General features: G+C 41.6%; 1 protein-coding gene across 1 annotated transcript; it reads left to right on the forward strand.

The window, feature by feature from the left end:
* The first annotated feature begins 8,540 nt into the window (after window positions 1–8,540).
* Window positions 8,541–9,110, forward strand: LOC130469286 (uncharacterized). Its single transcript, XM_056838365.1, has 2 exons — window positions 8,541–8,909; window positions 8,999–9,110. The coding sequence occupies exons 1-2, from the start codon at window positions 8,582–8,584 to the stop codon at window positions 9,013–9,015; spliced, it is 345 nt and encodes a 114-aa protein (XP_056694343.1). The 5' UTR covers window positions 8,541–8,581; the 3' UTR covers window positions 9,016–9,110.
* Window positions 9,111–17,528: the final 8,418 nt, after the last annotated feature.

Here is a 17,528-nt window from a genome sequence, read left to right on the forward strand (position 1 = left end):
TACCGAAGGGGAGGAAGGTGAAATGGCTGACACTTCAGGTATTTTTGTTTGTTTGTTTTTGGTATTTTTGATTTGGTTGTGTTTGAATTTGCGATGTGGTTTTTATTGTTTTGTTTTTTTTGAAGAGCACACTTTTTCGTCCAGACCTGTGTCGAGGATGTCGTAGAGTGAGATACAAGAACGTGCGAGGAAGCGGCTGAGGTCGTCTTCGTCTTCTGGTGGGAAAATCTTAACGGTCGTTCCTCGGTACTCCAAGGTAGGTGCGTCGCCTGAGACGCCTGTCATCATTGGGGTCGAAGTTCATCACCCTATTGCGTCGTCGTCTCCTCTGAAGCCTTTCAAGGTGTCGTCGACTGTTGTTGCTCAACACAAGGCTCCTGCATCGTCGGCCAAGAAGTGCCCTGCTGAGAAAGTCGTTGTTGAGAATACTAATATCTCGTTTCCCCCGAACTTCTTGGGTGACGATGAGACTGCCGTTGTCTTGCCATATGTCGATCGCTTGATCTTGCCGTCGATGTACCAACGTTATCGTGAGGCAGCACCAATGTCTGTTGCTTCTGACGCTGCTGAACTTAGCTTGCGGGTAAGTGTTTGTTAATTTTATTTTTACTCTTGTATTTTCGTTTGTTGTGTATTTTACGTGCGCTGCATATGTATACTGTTTGATTTGTTGAGACATCACCGTGTACACGCGTTCTAAGCCACGATGGCTGCTTGTAAGTACTGTGCGCAGTTGTCCGACGAGTTGGTTGATGCTGGTCAGTTGGTTGCGGCGACGAAGAAGCCGTCGTCTTCTTGGGAGTCGAAGTGCAAGGTTGCGGAGAAGAAGGTAACCGACCTTGTGTCTTTCGTGAAGACGAAAGATGGGCTGCTGAAGGCTAAAGATGAACAGATTGCCAAGGCAAAGAAGGAGGTCGAGGAGGTGCGAGAAGAGTTGGCTTCGAAGGTGGTGGAGATGGAGGGGCTGCAGAGTTTGTATGATGCCTTGCAGGAGGAGATTAAGGATTGTGAGGCATTGGCTATATGGAGGACGAGGGCTCAGATGATGTACTCTCACCTGATTGGGGAGACTAGCCTTTGGCCTTGCCAAAAGGAGGTGGACTTTTATTTGGCTAACGGTGGCACTATGGATGAATTGCCGGTGCTAGTGGTGGATGTGGATGAGTTGGCGAAGATGGTTGACACTGCCAACACTGGCGCTATCGAGGCAAGCTTCGCTCCACTGGTCGAGGATGTCCCCGCTACACAGCAGGAGGAGGATGCCCCCATCGTGCAGCAAGAAGGAGATGCCCCCGTCGTCGCCCCTCAAGAGGAGACGTTGGAGAAAGATTCAACAGAGGTGATGGACGTTGCTGGCTTCGTGGTGCCCCCAGAGCAAGAGGAAGAGATCCTAGCCTCTACCCAAGAAGAAGTGTAATAGTAGGTAGTTTAAACATTTAGTGTGTTTATGGTTTGTGTGAATGTTTTTACTCGTCGTCGATGGGGTATTCGGATAATTCGTGTGTGTTTGTGATGAATTGTATTTAAAAGTCGCGGCCCTGGAGGTCGTGCATTTTGCTTTATGTATGATAAGTGTGTTTGGTTTTCAATCGTGTTTCGTTTGTGGACTTTTGATATTCTGCTGTGTTTTGAACTTTTCGTCTTGCGTAGTATATTAGATGTCACAAAGAATAGGTACTCGAATGATGAAATTGTGCGTATACAAAGTAGTACCTGTGTTGTCTGTATTCGTCGTGTTTCGGATGCAACTCGTCGTTGTTTAGGATACAATTTTCTTGAGTGTCATCGCTTTTGGGGAGCGTCGTCGTCTATCGTTAATCTACGTCGTTGCTTATTTCCATGTGTGGTTGTGCCTGTCTGTCGTACTACCGGCGAAATGAACATGGGTAGCTAGGAGAATAGGCCGTTGGTGGTGCCAACGACCCTCCGATGCCTAAGTCAGTAATGGTTTAGATAAAAAATAAAGCGGTAAAAACGAAAAGGAATTGAAACGAAGACACGGCGACTGATAAAATTTGCAACGACGAATGTTCAAAAATGATAAAGTTTAAGGTGGGCGGCGTTCCAGTTTCGGGGGACCGACTTGCCATCTTTGGTGATGAGTCTGTATGCCCCCTTTCCGATGATCTTATCAATCAAGTATGGTCCTTCCCAAGCTGGTGCGAGTTTACCTGCGTTTATCTCTTTTGTGTTTTGGAACACTTTGCGTAGCACCCAGTTGCCTTCCTTGAACATTTTCACCTTTATGTTTTTGTTGAAACACTTTACGACGATCTATGTTGCGATGCCATCCTTATAAACGCTGTTTCCCTTAGATCTTCTATGTTGTCGAGATTCTCACTTAGTTCCACGTCGTTCTGCTCTGGCGTCATGAGTCCGTATCGTGCATTGGGCAGTTTCACTTCTGGGGGCAGTACTGCTTCGCACCCATAGACGAGTGAGAAAGGAGTCTGCCCCGTCGCCATCCTAGGCGTCGTTCTGTTTGAAGGAAATAATGCCCTTGGTCCAAGTATGCATTCTATGTTAAGTCTAATAAATGCGGTTCGGTATTAATTAACAAGTTAATAATTCAGTGAGATCAAGTGAGCTGAATGCCTAGCTAGAGGCCGCTTCAGTTCAAGTGGAATTAATGATATTAATCCACAGCTTACTCTTGACTGAACCCGTAGGGTCACACAAATAGTACGTAAACGGATCAAGTATTTAATGGCATTAAATACTCTATCTATGGATATTCGGAATCGACGGATCTTGGTTTCAGTGGGAGCTGAGATCGTCACAAGCAAGAAATGAATACTCCGGAAACAATGATATTGCCGGAAACGGAAATATGGATCGTATCGGAAATATAAATATTATCCAAGTCGTAGATGTTGCCGGAAACGGAAACATGGTACGTATCGGAAAATATTATCGGAAATGGAAATATTGCCGGAATCGGAAATATTGTCGGAAACGGAAATATTGTCAGAATCGGAAATATTATCGGAATCGAAAAATAATTCCGGAAACGGAAATATTAAATATTTGTTCGAAACGGAAATTAATTCCGGAATCGGAAATATTAAATATTGTTCGTATCGGAAATGAATTCCGGAATCGGGAATTTAAAGCGTATCGTACGAATTAGCATCGGACGAAGGCCCGCTAGACGAAGGCCCATCACGAAGCCAGGCCATCCCCCAGCGAGCCGCACGCACCAACGCAAGCCTCGGCCAGGCCCAGCGCAAGGCCAGGCCCAGCCAAGGGCGCGCGCGCGCAAGAGCACAGCAGCGTGGGCTGTGCGCCTGTCGTGGGCCGCAAGGCTTGCGCGGGTGCACGGCTTGTGCAATGCTTGTGCGGGAAATCCTAATCCTATTAGGATTTGTGCAAAGATTAAAATCCTAATCCTATTATATTTGTTTTGTTATTTAGAGTCCTAATAAAGTTCTAACTAGAAAATCCACATCCTAGTAGGATTACAATTCCTTTTCCATACTCCTATAAATAGGTGCCTAGGGTCACAATTTATGGGTACGATTGAAGTATTCAAAGGGTAAGTTTTTGAAATAAAAATCAGCCATACACTAGCTTGCAAACACTAGCCGAAATTCCTAAGCACCTTAAGGGCGATTCTAGTTGGTCTAACTTGAGGCGGATCCGGACGTACTGGGGACTATCTATGGAGGGACGACATTTGGAGTCCTAAAGACTTGTTCTTGTTCGGTTCGGGCGCAGCTAGGGAAGGCACGCTACAACATGTATGCATCTATTCTATGCTAAATGATTATGTGTAAATAATATGCTTTCCTGGGTTTATGGTTTTTTGACAGGCTAAAGTCGTATCACCTAATCAAAAATAACCTAAGGTCCACTAGCTAGGTAGCAAGGGAAGTCAGGATCGAATCCACAGGGAAACAGACGTTCTTTCAACTATCAATTAATTAATCTAGACTATTGTGAACAAGAGTTGGTTTGATGGTTTGCTAAAACTACGGCGATATTTAAACAACTAGGAATCAATATATTAAGGAATCTAGGGGCATAGGTTCACCAACAGATAACAATCCAGGACAATGAACAATCACGATATTCAACAAAGTAATTAATTAGACTAGCATGCTCTCTCGAATCCATACTAATCATAGACTTAGAATTAACGGGCTCTCGCTACGTATTAACTCTAATTCCACCTATTGACACAAGCCTAAACATCAAATTGCATCTCTCGAATCTTAATTTGATATTGCATAACTACCACAATTAAACCTGCGCAAATCTAATTGTATAGTGAAATAAACCAATCAATAGGAATTAATTACAATGCCAACAATCACAATTATTCAATATCCCTTCATATTATTCATGGATCCCCAAACCCTAGAAAATAGACTACTCAAGCATATTAACAATAAACAAAGCAATTAGCATGATTGAAAACATAATTAAAGCTAAACAAAGAATTGAAATAAAGAACAATACCTTAATTGAAGAACAAGAGAAATAGAAAGCTTGAATTTTTATTGAAATTGAAAACTAAGTGTTTGCATAAATTTAGAGAGAAAACAAAGCTAAGAGAAATAAACTAAGGGGCTAATACTAGAAAATAAGATGTCCAACTAAAATAACTAAGCCTAGTATTTATAGTTTGCCCATAAACATAAGGAAAAATCGGAAGAAAACCGCGGAAAAAGGGCCCTGAGTTGTCGTCGCCCGGTCGGGCAGCCTTCCGCCCGTCGGGCGACCAGCTCGTAACCCGCCCGTCGGGCGAAGGTCTGCCCGCCGGGCGGAGGGAGAAATTCTGGAAATCATCGGCACGCGTCCGGTCGGGCAGCTCCCGCCCGTCGGGCAGAAGTTCGCCCGTCGGGCAGAAGTTCGCCCGTCGGGCAACCATTCGCCCGCCGGGCGCGCGTACAAACTGCACAATCCTCTATCTTTAAAACGCCATATCTCCTTCATTATTCGTCGGAATCAGACGAGTGACCACTCGTTGGAAAGCTATTGAAGTCTAGAATCCAACCCAATTAGAATCACTTCATTTGGAGTTGTAGAACGTAAGTTATGATCAAAATAGTAGACGAGTGTCGGTTTTCTAGTTCTTTCACTATCCGCTTTGCTCGAAAACTCTTCCAACTCAATGTGTGTGCTCTCGAAAGTACATAATATCTTGTATTAATTAAAATGAGTAGAAAATGCACAAAAACATGCTAATTCCTACAATGATGAACCTGAAACTACAAACACACTACAAGGAGCACATTAGTACTAAAAATCGCTCCGAAGAGCTCATTTGAGATCAAAAAGTACTAAGGGACGGGGGTAAAAACACTATAAAATATGAACATATCATTTTTCCGCATGATTTATGAATTGTCATATGTATCATAACCTAACAGTGGTATCATGAGCCTCTTATTATTTTCATAATCTAAATTGCATAAACATGGTTAAATATTACAAATTTGCAAGAATTAAAAGGGGTGATTAATTTTCGTAATTGTTAATTAATTGCAAATTGCGTTTATTTAATTATACGTACGCAGTTTTTCGGCAGTTTCTTCGTTACTCATCCAAATCGAGTGATTTTTTGTGTCAATTCCGCATGTAAAAGGCATTCTAAAATTTTGACAAAAATATTGTTTTTCGGCCGAACCCAGAATTCTCAAATTCGAAGCCTAACTATGACTTTTCGGAGGTTTTAGTTTTTCGAATGCAAAATTTCGTAAATTTAAGATGTTAAATTAAATATTTGCGATTCTTGTTGTTAAATCTTGAATTTTTGATTGACCTACTGTATATGTTTAACAAGTTTGAATGCCTAGCCTTGTTAATTATGCAATCTAATTTGTAATTACGATTAATTTGTTGAAAATTGGAATAATTTAGAATTAATTTGATTTTCATAATTAGTTATAATTTAATTAGATACCTATGATTAAAAACCACCATAAAAATTGTAAATTTATGTTAAATTTTAAATTTTTATGACCTAGACTTGAATCCATGTTAATCGGAAATCAATAAATTAATAAATTTTCGATTTTTTCGCCCTAAAATTATGAAATTAATATGATTTATTAATTTGTCATTAATTTTGAAAATAAAATTTTTAATTTTTATGCGACTCGCTCATATAACTTGCACGCACAAAGCAATGGACGCTACGTGTTACCCTTAAGGGGTGTTGTATAGTGCGGGCATGCGACGACGAGCAAGGGAGCTCGTCGCCCATGCGGTGCGAATGCAGCGAGCAAGGGCATGGTGCACGAGCACAAGGCAGAAGCCCTGCCTTGTGTCGTGGGCTGTGTGCAATGGGCGCATGGGCAAGGGCGAAAGCAAGGCACGAGCAGTCGTGTGTGGGCAGCAAGCGAGCTGCGCCACAGCGCGCACTGCCTCGCGCAAGCGTGCGACGAGCGCTGCGCCCAGCGATGGTGAGCAGCGTGCGCGTGCGACGAGCGCTGCGCCCAGCGATGGTGAGCAGCGTGCTTGTTGCGACGAGCGCTGGCGCGCGCCTTGCGATGGTGAGCAGCAGCGATGCGACGCAGCGCATGGGTTGCGCGCACATGGCCAATGATGGTTGTGTGCGTGTGGCCCATGGCTGTGCGTTGCGTGGGGTTGTTGCGTTACGATTAGATCGTTTTAAAATTTTAATTTGAAATTTTCAGTTTTCGTAATTTTAATTAATTTTAAAATTAATAATTTAAATTGTTTTCTTGGATTTTAATTTTGAATATTATAATTATAATAAATTTTATTTATTCTAATTATTTTACTAAAATTAAAATCATGAATTAATTTAAATACGACTGAAAAATAAATTAAATGAGCGGATTCAATTATAAATTTATATGAGCTTTAAATTTTAATTAAATTTGTATGTTTTCGGTTAGACTAGAAATACATTTTTATGTTTAAAATTAATAAAGCATATGAATTTATTTGTTTAAGTGGGAGCCATTTTAGTCATAAACTCTTGATTAGGTCTACAAATCCTTAAGGTTAAAACAACTTGATTAAAATTAATAAGGACTGAATAATTTGTAGATTATTGGTGCCCTTGATTAATTGCTGCAAATGTTTATGTGATGCATAATGTGTTTTACTAACCAGCTATGTGGGCCATTCATGATAATGAATGAGTGAATGGTATATATTGTATATGTACTGTTTTGCAGGTTATGAAGTGACTAGTATGGCCCAAATAGGATAGAAAATATGGTCTGCGTACCATTAATTTGAATGTAATTGGTCTAAAGTACCAAAATTGTTTTTCAATTCAAATATGGTCTGCGTACCATCAAATAGTTGTAATTAGTTTTAATTATAGCTTATCCTATTTGAAGAAAATGGTGCCTCCCAGGGAGATTTTCAAGACGGACTTTGAAGTTGAAGCTTCAAGATGAAGTCGGGCCATACTAGATCACATTTATCTTATGCATGTTTTAAGTTATTTATTGCTTTTAAATATGTCTTAAATATGCATGAGATCAAAGCTTGATTATGTTGCATGATTAAGGATTTTAGTTCACTTAAAATCTAACCAACATAGTAAGAGCCTTAAGTTCCAAACTTAAAAATTGAGTTAAAAGGTGTCATGCCAAAATATACACTTGCTTGGATATCCTTTACATCAATCTAGTAATAGTTTTCGCTCAGCGAGGTGTTACTTATTGGTCCTAAAGGGGCAAGGTACACAAATAATTGTGAGTACATGTTAGTTTTGGTGAAACTCAACGATATAAGTAAGGAGTCCTTTTATGTCGTGGCAAAATCGATAGGTTTACCTAATAAGTTCTCAGACGTACCTATCAACCAAGAATAGTTTCTAGACTATTAGCAAAAGGCTTTTGCTTACCTAAGATGTTTTAGGATTAAGTCGACAAACTGTGCTTAATTCTTCAATGATTTTAGGATCTTGGAATCATTTTATTCACACCTGCCGGAACACATAACTTGAATAAAATGCTTAATGAACATTGAATTATGCATGTATGCTAGAATTTAAGTTTATTAAGAGAAACTGTGAATGGTTATTTATTTGTTTATTCTTTTCAATTGTAGTTTTAACTATGGCAAACAACAATCAAAACATCATCATGGGTTCTGAGCTTATGGTCAAGCTGAACCTAGCAAATTTTCTTGAATGGGAAGCTAAGCTAGTTGAAATAGTCAGACCAATGGACTTGAGTATGTACTATTACATCCCATGCCAAACTACTATGCCAGAGACATGACCCCTGAGAGATTTTTCGCCTGGGATGCGGATCTCAAAAAGGTTATGAGTCTCATGCTGAACAATATCCCTGATCATTGGGCTAGAAGGTTTGTAGCCTATGAACCTTTTACGCTCATCAAGAATCTGAGGGATATCTGTCGTGGAAGCACAGAGGATAGGGACTTGAACGTCCATGAGTTGATTGAATCAATGTCTGGTCTAAAGTTTAGTTCTCCCAACAGGTGTTATAGGATGGAAGTCCAAGAAACACATGTTCAGCTCCTTCGCACTAAACAGAGGGTAGGCGTCCCACTGAGGTTCCATGTGGATCTTATGCGTTCATACTTTGATCGCCTAAGTCTACTAGGAACACCAATAAGCGAAAGGATGGCAGTCTCTATCTTGCTCAATTCACTACACAGTGGGTTTGGTCGCTTCAAGCAACTATACCTAAGTGAACCAAGAGAAGAAACAGTTGCAGAATTTGTTCACCTTGTCAGAAAGGCTGAGATAATACTGGACTGTGAAGCCAAAGATTTACTCAAGGCTAGAGGGAGACCGTTCAAGAAAAGTGGAAAGTCCAAGGGCAATGCTAAATCAAAGCAGGACAAGTCCACATCAAGCTGTCTTTATTGTAATGGAATAGGCCATTACAAAAGAGAATGTTCAAAGCTAAAGGAAGATCAGAAGAACGGAACAGTCGTTCCATCTTCAGGTATTTTCGTTATAGACTGTATACTTGCTAATTCAACTTCTTGGGTATTAGATACAGGTTGTGGCTCACACTTATGTTCCAATCCACAGGGACTAAGAAGAAGTAGAAAGTTAAGCAAGGGTGAAGTCGACCTACGAGTGGGAAATGGAGCACGGATTGCTGCATTAGCTGTAGGAACTTATTATTTGTCGTTGCCCTCCGGGCTAGTTTTGGAACTGGAAGAATGTTTCCATGTTCCAAGTCTTACTAAAAACATTATTTCAGTTTCTTGCTTAGATGCTAAGGGATTTTCCTTTTTAATAAAAGACAATAGTTGTTCGTTTTATTTTAAAGAGATGTTTTATGGATCTGCTAGATTAGTCAATGGACTTTATTTATTAGATCACGACAAACAAGTTTATAACATAAATACCAAAAAGGCCAAAAAGGATGATTCAGATCTCACCTATCTGTGGCATTGTCGATTAGGCCATATAAACTTGAAACGCTTAGAAAGACTTCAAAAGGAAGGAATTCTAGAACCATTTGACTTAGGGGATTATGGTAAATGCGAATCATGTTTACTTGGCAAAATGACAAAGCAACCTTTCTCTAAAGTTGGAGAAAGAGCAACTGAACTATTGGGTTTAATCCATACAGATGTATGTGGACCAATGAGTACAAATGCTAGAGGTGGTTTCAGCTACTTTATCACTTTCACTGATGACTTCAGTAGATATGGTTATGTCTACCTAATGAAGCATAAGTCTGAATCCTTTGACAAATTCAAGGAATTTCAGAGTGAAGTAGAGAATCAATTAGGCAAGAAGATTAAGGCACTGCGGTCTGATAGAGGCGGTGAATATCTGAGCTATGAATTTGATGACCATCTGAAAGAATGTGGAATTCTATCAGAATTGGCTCCTCCTGGAACACCACAATGGAACGGTGTGTCGGAACGGAGGAACAGAACCTTGCTAGACATGGTCAGGTCAATGATGGGTCAGGCCGAACTTCCATTAGAATTTTGGGGACATGCACTAAATACAGCTGCACTCACTATAAATAGAGCTCCGTCTAAAGCTGTCGAAAAGACTCCATATGAGTTATGGTTTGGAAAGCCTTCAAATGTGTCTTTTCTTAAGATTTGGGGATGTGAAGTATACGTCAAACGATTAATTTCAGACAAACTTCATCCGAAATCTGACAAATGTATCCTTGTGGGCTATCCAAAGGAAACAAAGGGGTATTACTTCTACAATACATCTGAGAACAAGGTGTTTGTTGCTCGAGATGGTGTCTTTTTGGAGAAAGATCACATTTCCAAAATGACAAGTGGGAGAAAGTAGACCTCGAAGAAATTCGAGTCGAACAACAAACTCTAGAGAATGCTCAAGATGACATTCAGGATGAAACTCAGAGATCTTTAGAAGTATCTGGTGAGAATCATGGCCAATCTAGAAATGTTACCCCGCGTAGATCGCAAAGATATAGATCTCAACCGGAAAGGTACTTAGGTATTTTGACGAACGAGAGCTATGACGTTCTATTACTTGAAAGTGATGAACCTGCGACTTACAAACAAGCTATGACGAGCCCTAGCTCCAAGCAATGGCAAGAAGCCATGCAATCTGAATTAGACTCCATGTCTGAAAACCAAGTATGGGATTTGGTCGATTTGCCAGATGGCTACCAAGCCATTGGAAGCAAATGGGTTTTCAAACTGAAAAAGGACAAGGATGGGAAACTTGAAGTTTTCAAAGCTAGATTGGTTGCAAAAGGTTACAGGCAAGTCCACGGCGTGGATTACGATGAAACCTTTTCACCAATTGTAATGCTAAAGTCTATTCGGATAATGTTAGCAATCGCTGCATATTACGATTACGAAATATGGTAGATGGATGTCAAAACTGCTTTCTTAAAAGGCGTTTTAACAGAAACTGTGTTTATGACACAACCTGAAGGTTTTGAGGATCCAAAGAATGCTAAAAAGGTATGCAAGCTAAAGAAATCAATCTATGGATTGAAGCAGTCATCAAGGAGCTGGAATATACGTTTTGATGAAGCAGTCAGTGACTTTGGTTTCATCAAGAACGCAGACGAATCTTGTGTATACAAGAAGGTCAGTGGGGGCAAAATTGCTTTTCTAGTATTATATGTCGACGACATATTACTTATCGGAAATGACATTCCTATGTTGAACTCTGTCAAGATTTGGCTTGGGAAATGTTTTTCGATGAAGGATCTAGGAGAAGCACAGTACATATTGGGCATCAAGATTTACAGAGATAGATCTAAAAAGATGATTGGACTTAGTCAAAGCACTTATATAAATAAGGTGCTTGATAGGTTCAAGATGGCAGACTCCAAGCGAGGTTACCTACCCATGTCTCATGGAATAACTCTAAGCAAGACTCAGTGCCCAAAAACACTTGATGAGCGTAGACGAATGAATGGGATTCCATATGCATCATTGATTGGTTCAATAATGTATGCTATGATATGTACACGCCCGGATGTTGCGTACGCACTCAGTGCTACGAGCAGATACCAGTCAGACCCAGGAGAGGCGCATTGAACTGCTGCCAAGAATATTCTGAAGTACCTGAAAAGGCAAAAAGATGACTTCCTGGTCTATGGTGGAGATGATGAATTAATTGTTAAAGGCTATACGGACGCAAGTTTCCAAACCGACAAAGATGATTTCAGATCACAGTCTGGGTTTGTCTTCTGCCTCAACGGAGGTGCAGTAAGCTGGAAAAGTGCTAAGCAAAGCACCATTGCGAATTCTACAACTGAAGCGGAGTACATTGCTGCACATGAAGCAGCAAAGGAAGCTATATGGCTAAGGAAGTTCATAGGCGAACTTGGTGTAGTCCCCTCCATTAAAGGACCAATAGCCCTGTATTGTGATAATAACGGAGCTATTGCACAGGCAAAGGAGCCTAGACACCACCAGAGAGTCAAGCATGTACTTCGTAGATTTCACCTTCTACGAGAGTTCGTTGAAAGAAAATAAGTCGAGATAAGCAAGATTGGAACTGATGACAACATATCAGATCCATTGACTAAACCTCTGCCGCAGGCGAAGCACAACTCGCACACTGCAGCTATGGGAATCAAGCATATTGGAGAATGGCTTTGATATCCTTGTTTAATGTTTTAAAGTTTTAGAGTTTAAATCTTTGTAAAACATTATTGGTTAATCATTCAGAATAAATGAATAGAATTCATTTTTCCATTTAATTTGTGGTTTATTAAATGATGAGTCCCTTCAATTTGACGATATATTCAAGATAGACTGTCAGGACCAGTCCTGTGACTAAGAAATGTCTATCAAGTGAACTTGAATGTCAAAAGTTGAAAATGGTCCCTGGTCGGAGTTTTCTATAAAATCGGACGCATAGAAAATGTTAGACGACTAGAATGCAAGATGACTAGTAGTTCTGTTTCTTGAACTATGTGGACATGGCAATGTCATAATCATTTGCATAGATACTTACTTTGGGAAGACTAGTATCGGACAGACCTATGAAACTTTACTGTAAGAGATGAAAATCTGTCATAAGTAAATTTCATTAAAATTATTAGACACTAAATCCTCAATACCTGAGTGATTTGAGATTACTTGTTTGAAAACTGGTTACTTTGACGTTGACCAACCGTCGCGCCGTAAAAGGAGGCTATAAAGGCAACGCTCAGGTAATCACCTATCAAACGAAGTCTAATCTCAAGATCGCAAGATTGGGATTGTCCTCCCATAAATCGGGATGAGATGCTTAAAAGTTGTACAAGGCCACTCGGAGAGCTAGAAACTGTGAAATGCATGGTCGTGCTCGGATGAATCATAGGCTATGATTATCTGTTAATTTGATCAGTTGAACTCTGAAACCGAGAAACACCTCTGGACATAATAAGGATAACAACTCTTACCTTATGTTCAAGAGCAAGCATCGAGCGACAAAGGAATTAGGAAATGCACACTTGTCCCTAAGGACAAGTGGGAGACTTAAGGAAATAATGCCCTTGGTCCAAGTATGCATTCTATGTTAAGTCTAATAAATGCGGTTCAGTATTAATTAACAAGTTAATAATTCAGTGAGATCAAGTGAGCTGAATGCCTAGCTAGAGGCCGCTTCAATTCAAGTGGAATTAATGATATTAATCCACAGCTTACTCTTGACTGAACCCGTAGGGTAACATAAATAGTACGTAAACGGATCAAGTATTTAATGGCATTAAATACTCTATCTATGGATATTCGGAATCGACGGATCTTGGTTTCAGTGGGAGCTGAGATCGTCACAAGCAAGAAATGAATACTCCGGAAACGATGATATTGTCGGAAACGGAAATATGGATCGTATCGGAAATATAAATATTATCCAAGTCGTAGATGTTGCCGGAAACGGAAACATGGTACGTATCGGAAAATATTATCGGAAATGGAAATATTGCCGGAATCGGAAATATTGCCGGAAACGGAAATATTGTCAGAATCGGAAATATTATCGGAATCGGAAAATAATTCCGGAAACGGAAATATTAAATATTTGTTCGAAACGGAAATTAATTCCGGAATCGGAAATATTAAATATTGTTCGTATCGGAAATGAATTTCGGAATCGGGAATTTAAAGCGTATCGTACGAATTAGCATCGGACGAAGGCCTGCTAGACGAAGGCCCAGCACGAAGCCCGGCCATCGCCCAGCGAGCCGCACGCACCAACGCAAGCCTCGACCAGGCCCAACGCAAGGCCAGGCCCAGCCAAGGGCGCGCGCGCGCAAGAGCACATCAGCGTGGGCTGTGCGCCTGTCGTGGGCCGCAAGGCTTGCGCGGGTGCACGGCTTGTGCAATGCTTGTGCGGGAAATCCTAATCCTATTAGGATTTGTGCAAAGATTAAAATCCTAATCCTATTAGATTTGTTTTGTTATTTAGAGTCCTAATAAAGTTCTAACTAGCAAATCCACATCCTAGTAGGATTACAATTCCTTTTCCATACTCCTATAAATAGGTGCCTAGGGTCACAATTTATGGGTACGATTGAAGTATTCAAAGGGTAAGTTTTTGAAATAAAAATCATCCATACACTTGCAAACACTAGCCGAAATTCCTAAGCACCTTAAGGGCGATTCTAGTTGGTCTAACTTGAGGCGGATCCGGACGTACTGTGGACTATCTACGGAGGGACGACATTTGGAGTCCTAAAGACTTGTTCTTGTTCGGTTCGGGCGCAGCTAGGGAAGGCACGCTACAACATGTATGCATCTATTCTATGCTAAATGATTATGTGTAAATAATATGCTTTCCTGGCTTTATGGTTTTTCCGCATGATTTATGAATTGTCATATGTATCATAACCTAACACCGTTGGCCCATAGGATGGAGGGAAACTCTTCTGCCCACCGTCCCTTTTTGTCGTCCAAGCGCTTCTTTAATGATCCGATTATCGTCTTGTTGCTAGATTCTGCTTGGCCGTTTTCTTGGGGGTATCTCGGCGTCGACGTCTTCAGTTCGATGTTCCACGTCTTGCAGAAAGCCCTCGTCTTGTCGCTTATGAACTGCGATCCGTTGTCGCATATGATTTCTGTGGGTACTTCAAACCTGCATATTATGTTAGTCCAGATAAACGAGCATACTTCTTTGTCCCTCACTTGTTGGAACGCGCCTGCTTCTATCCACTTAGAAAAATAATCCGTTAGAGCTAACATAAAGACCTTTTGTCCTGGGGCAACGGGTAATTTACCGACGATGTCCATTCCCCATTTCATGAAAGGCCACGGTGTTAAAGTTGGATGTAAGAATTCTGATGGATTATGTGTCATACCTGTGTGCCTTTGGCATTTGTCGTACTTGGCAACGTACCTCATGGTATATTTGAACATCGTCGGCCAGTAGTATCCGTTCCTTTTGATCCTCATAGATAAGCTTCATCCACCCTCGTGTCCTCCGCATTCTCCTTCGTGATATTGCTGGAGTAGTCCTTCCCATTCTGTCTTTTCTGCGCATCGCATCATCATTCCGTTGGCTGATTTTTTAAATAGCACATCCTGCAAAATCACATATCGTGAAGCTTTGAAAAGTATTTTTCTGGCTTCGAGCTTGTCGACGGGAAGGGTTTCGTGTGTTAGGTAGTCGAGAATGGGTTTGGTCCAGCTGTCTGTGTTTGTGGTTGATAGGACGAGGCTAGCGTTTTGTGGGATGTCTTTTTCTATTGCGGGTGACAACAGGTGTACTAAGGGTATGGTCGAGAATGGTGATTTTCTGTGTGCGGATCCTAGGTTTGTGAGTGCGTCGGCCTGTGTGTTTAGGTCTCGTGGTACTTGTTTAATGGAGAAGGGTTTGAACTTTGTGGTTACTTCTTGGCTTTTTCGAGGTACAAGGTCATTTTTAGGTCTTTAGCCTCGTAGTCTCCGTTGATTTGGTTGACAATTAGTTGTGAGTCACTGAAGATGTCGAGTCCGCTTGCTCCTAATTTTTCAGCTAACGTCATTCCGGCGATTAATGCCTCGTACGCTACTTCGTTGTTCGTCGCTTTGAAGTCGCAGCATATGGCCTGTGCTATCATGCCCCCTTGTGGTGATTTCAGCACGACGCCCAAACCTGCACCACGAAAGTTAGATGAGCCGTCGACGAAGAGTGTCCACGTTCCGCCTATACTGTTGATGTGTTTGACTTCGTCGTCTGCTATCTTCTCCAAGTCGGGGTTGAAGTCTGCCACAAAGTCTGCCAGGGCCTGCGACTTTACAGCCGCCTCGGTTGGTATTTGATGTCGAATCCTCCGAGTGCCATCGTCCATTTTTCCATTCGACCTGTCAGTTCTGGCCTACGCATCACAGACTTGATTGGATAGTTAGTCATCACCACTATTTGGTGAGTTTCAAAATAATGCCTTAGTTTTTTGGCTGCAGTGACGAGTGCTAGAACGAGTTTTTCGAGGGAGGAATACCTGGTTTCTGCCTCTAACAAGGACTTACTGATGTAGTAGATGGGCAGCTGTTGCGTTTCGTCTTCTCGGGCTAACACCACGCTGACTGCTTTTGTGCTGACGGCAAGGTAAAGTTGTAAGACTTCACCTTCCTTGGGTTCAGACAGGAGGGGTGGCGTCATCAGATATTTTTTGAGGTTTTGCAAAGCCGTTTCGTGGTCGTAGGACCAATTAAAACCTTTATTTTTGCGTAAAACATCGTAGAATAGACGACATTTGTCCGACGACCTAGATATAAAACGATTCAATGCCGCCACTCTCCCTGTTAAACGCTGTACCTCTTTTATGTTTCTGGGCGATTGAATGTTGATGATTGCATGTACTTGGTCGGGGCTTGCCCCGATTCCTCGTTGGGTGACGATGTAGCCCAAGAACTTTCCTGCGGACACTCCAAAAGAACATTTAGTAGGATTAAGTTTCATACCGTATTCCTAAGTATTTCGAAGGATTGTCGTAAGTGTTCCACATGGTCGTCCGCTTTCTTTGATTTCACCAACATGTCGTCGATGTAGACCTCCATCGTGTCTCCGAGTTGATCTTTGAACATCTTGTTGACTAGTCGCTGATACGTTGCACCTGCCATTTTTAAGACCAAAAGGCATGACTTTATAACAATAAATTCCTCTATCTGTTACAAAAGATGTTTTATCTTGATCCTCCGGGTGCATGAGGATCTGGTTGTATCCCGAGTAGGCTTCCATAAAGGTGAGTAGCTCGTGACCGGCGGTGGCGTCGACCATATCGTCTATGTGTGGCAGAGGGAACAGATCTTTGGGGCATGCTTTGTTGATGTCCATGAAGTCGATGCAGACTCTCTATTTCCCGTTCTTCTTGCTGACGACGACAACATTTGCTAGCCAGTCTGGATATTTAACCTCTCTGATTTTCCCCGAATCTATTAATTTCTGAACTTCCTCATCTATGATCTTATTCCTTTCGGGTGCAAACTTTCGTCGCTTCTGCTTTACTGGTTTGAAGTTGGGGTCGACGTTAAGTTTGTGGGTGATGACGTCCGGACTGATTCCTGTCATGTCCTCGTGCGACCAGGCGAAGCAGTCCAAGTTTTCTCTTAGGAACGCTACTATCTGACTTTTGATGTTGTCAGGCAGTGACGCTCCAATCCTTACGACTTGGTCTGGCTTGGTCGGGTCTAATATTATCTCATCGATCTGTTGGTCGTCCGGTTTGTCTGCTGTCGACCCTGGCTGTAATTGCTAGATGGATGATTTTGATGGTTTCAGTGCGGTTTCATAACATTTCTTTGTGTCCCTATGCTGTCCTTTGATCTGCATGACGCCCCATTTGGTCGGGAATTTGATTGATTGGTGGTATGTTGATGGTACTGCTTTCATTTTGTGGATCCATGGTCACCCTAAGATGACGTTGTATGCTGACGGGCAGTCGACGACGTTGAACTTAGTCATGATGTTTACACCTTCTGCATATGTGGGTAATGATATCTCTCCGTCTGTTCGCAGCGATTCTCCACTGAACCCTACTAAGACTGCTGATCTCCTGACGATGTTCTTCTCTTCGAGTCCCATTTCCTGTAGTGCCTCCAAGAACAATACATTTGCCGAGCTGACGTTGTCGATCAGTATCCTTTTGATTAGGGCGTTGCCTATTGGGAGTGATATTACCAATCTGTCG

Source organism: Spinacia oleracea, chromosome 3, assembly GCF_020520425.1.
Source record: "Spinacia oleracea cultivar Varoflay chromosome 3, BTI_SOV_V1, whole genome shotgun sequence".
Lineage (NCBI taxonomy): Eukaryota > Viridiplantae > Streptophyta > Magnoliopsida > Caryophyllales > Amaranthaceae > Spinacia > Spinacia oleracea.

Coding starts and splice junctions, on each gene's coding strand:
- LOC130469286 (XM_056838365.1), top strand. CDS start 8,582: ATGGCAGTCTCTATCTTGCTCAATTCACTACACAGTGGGTTTGGTCGC.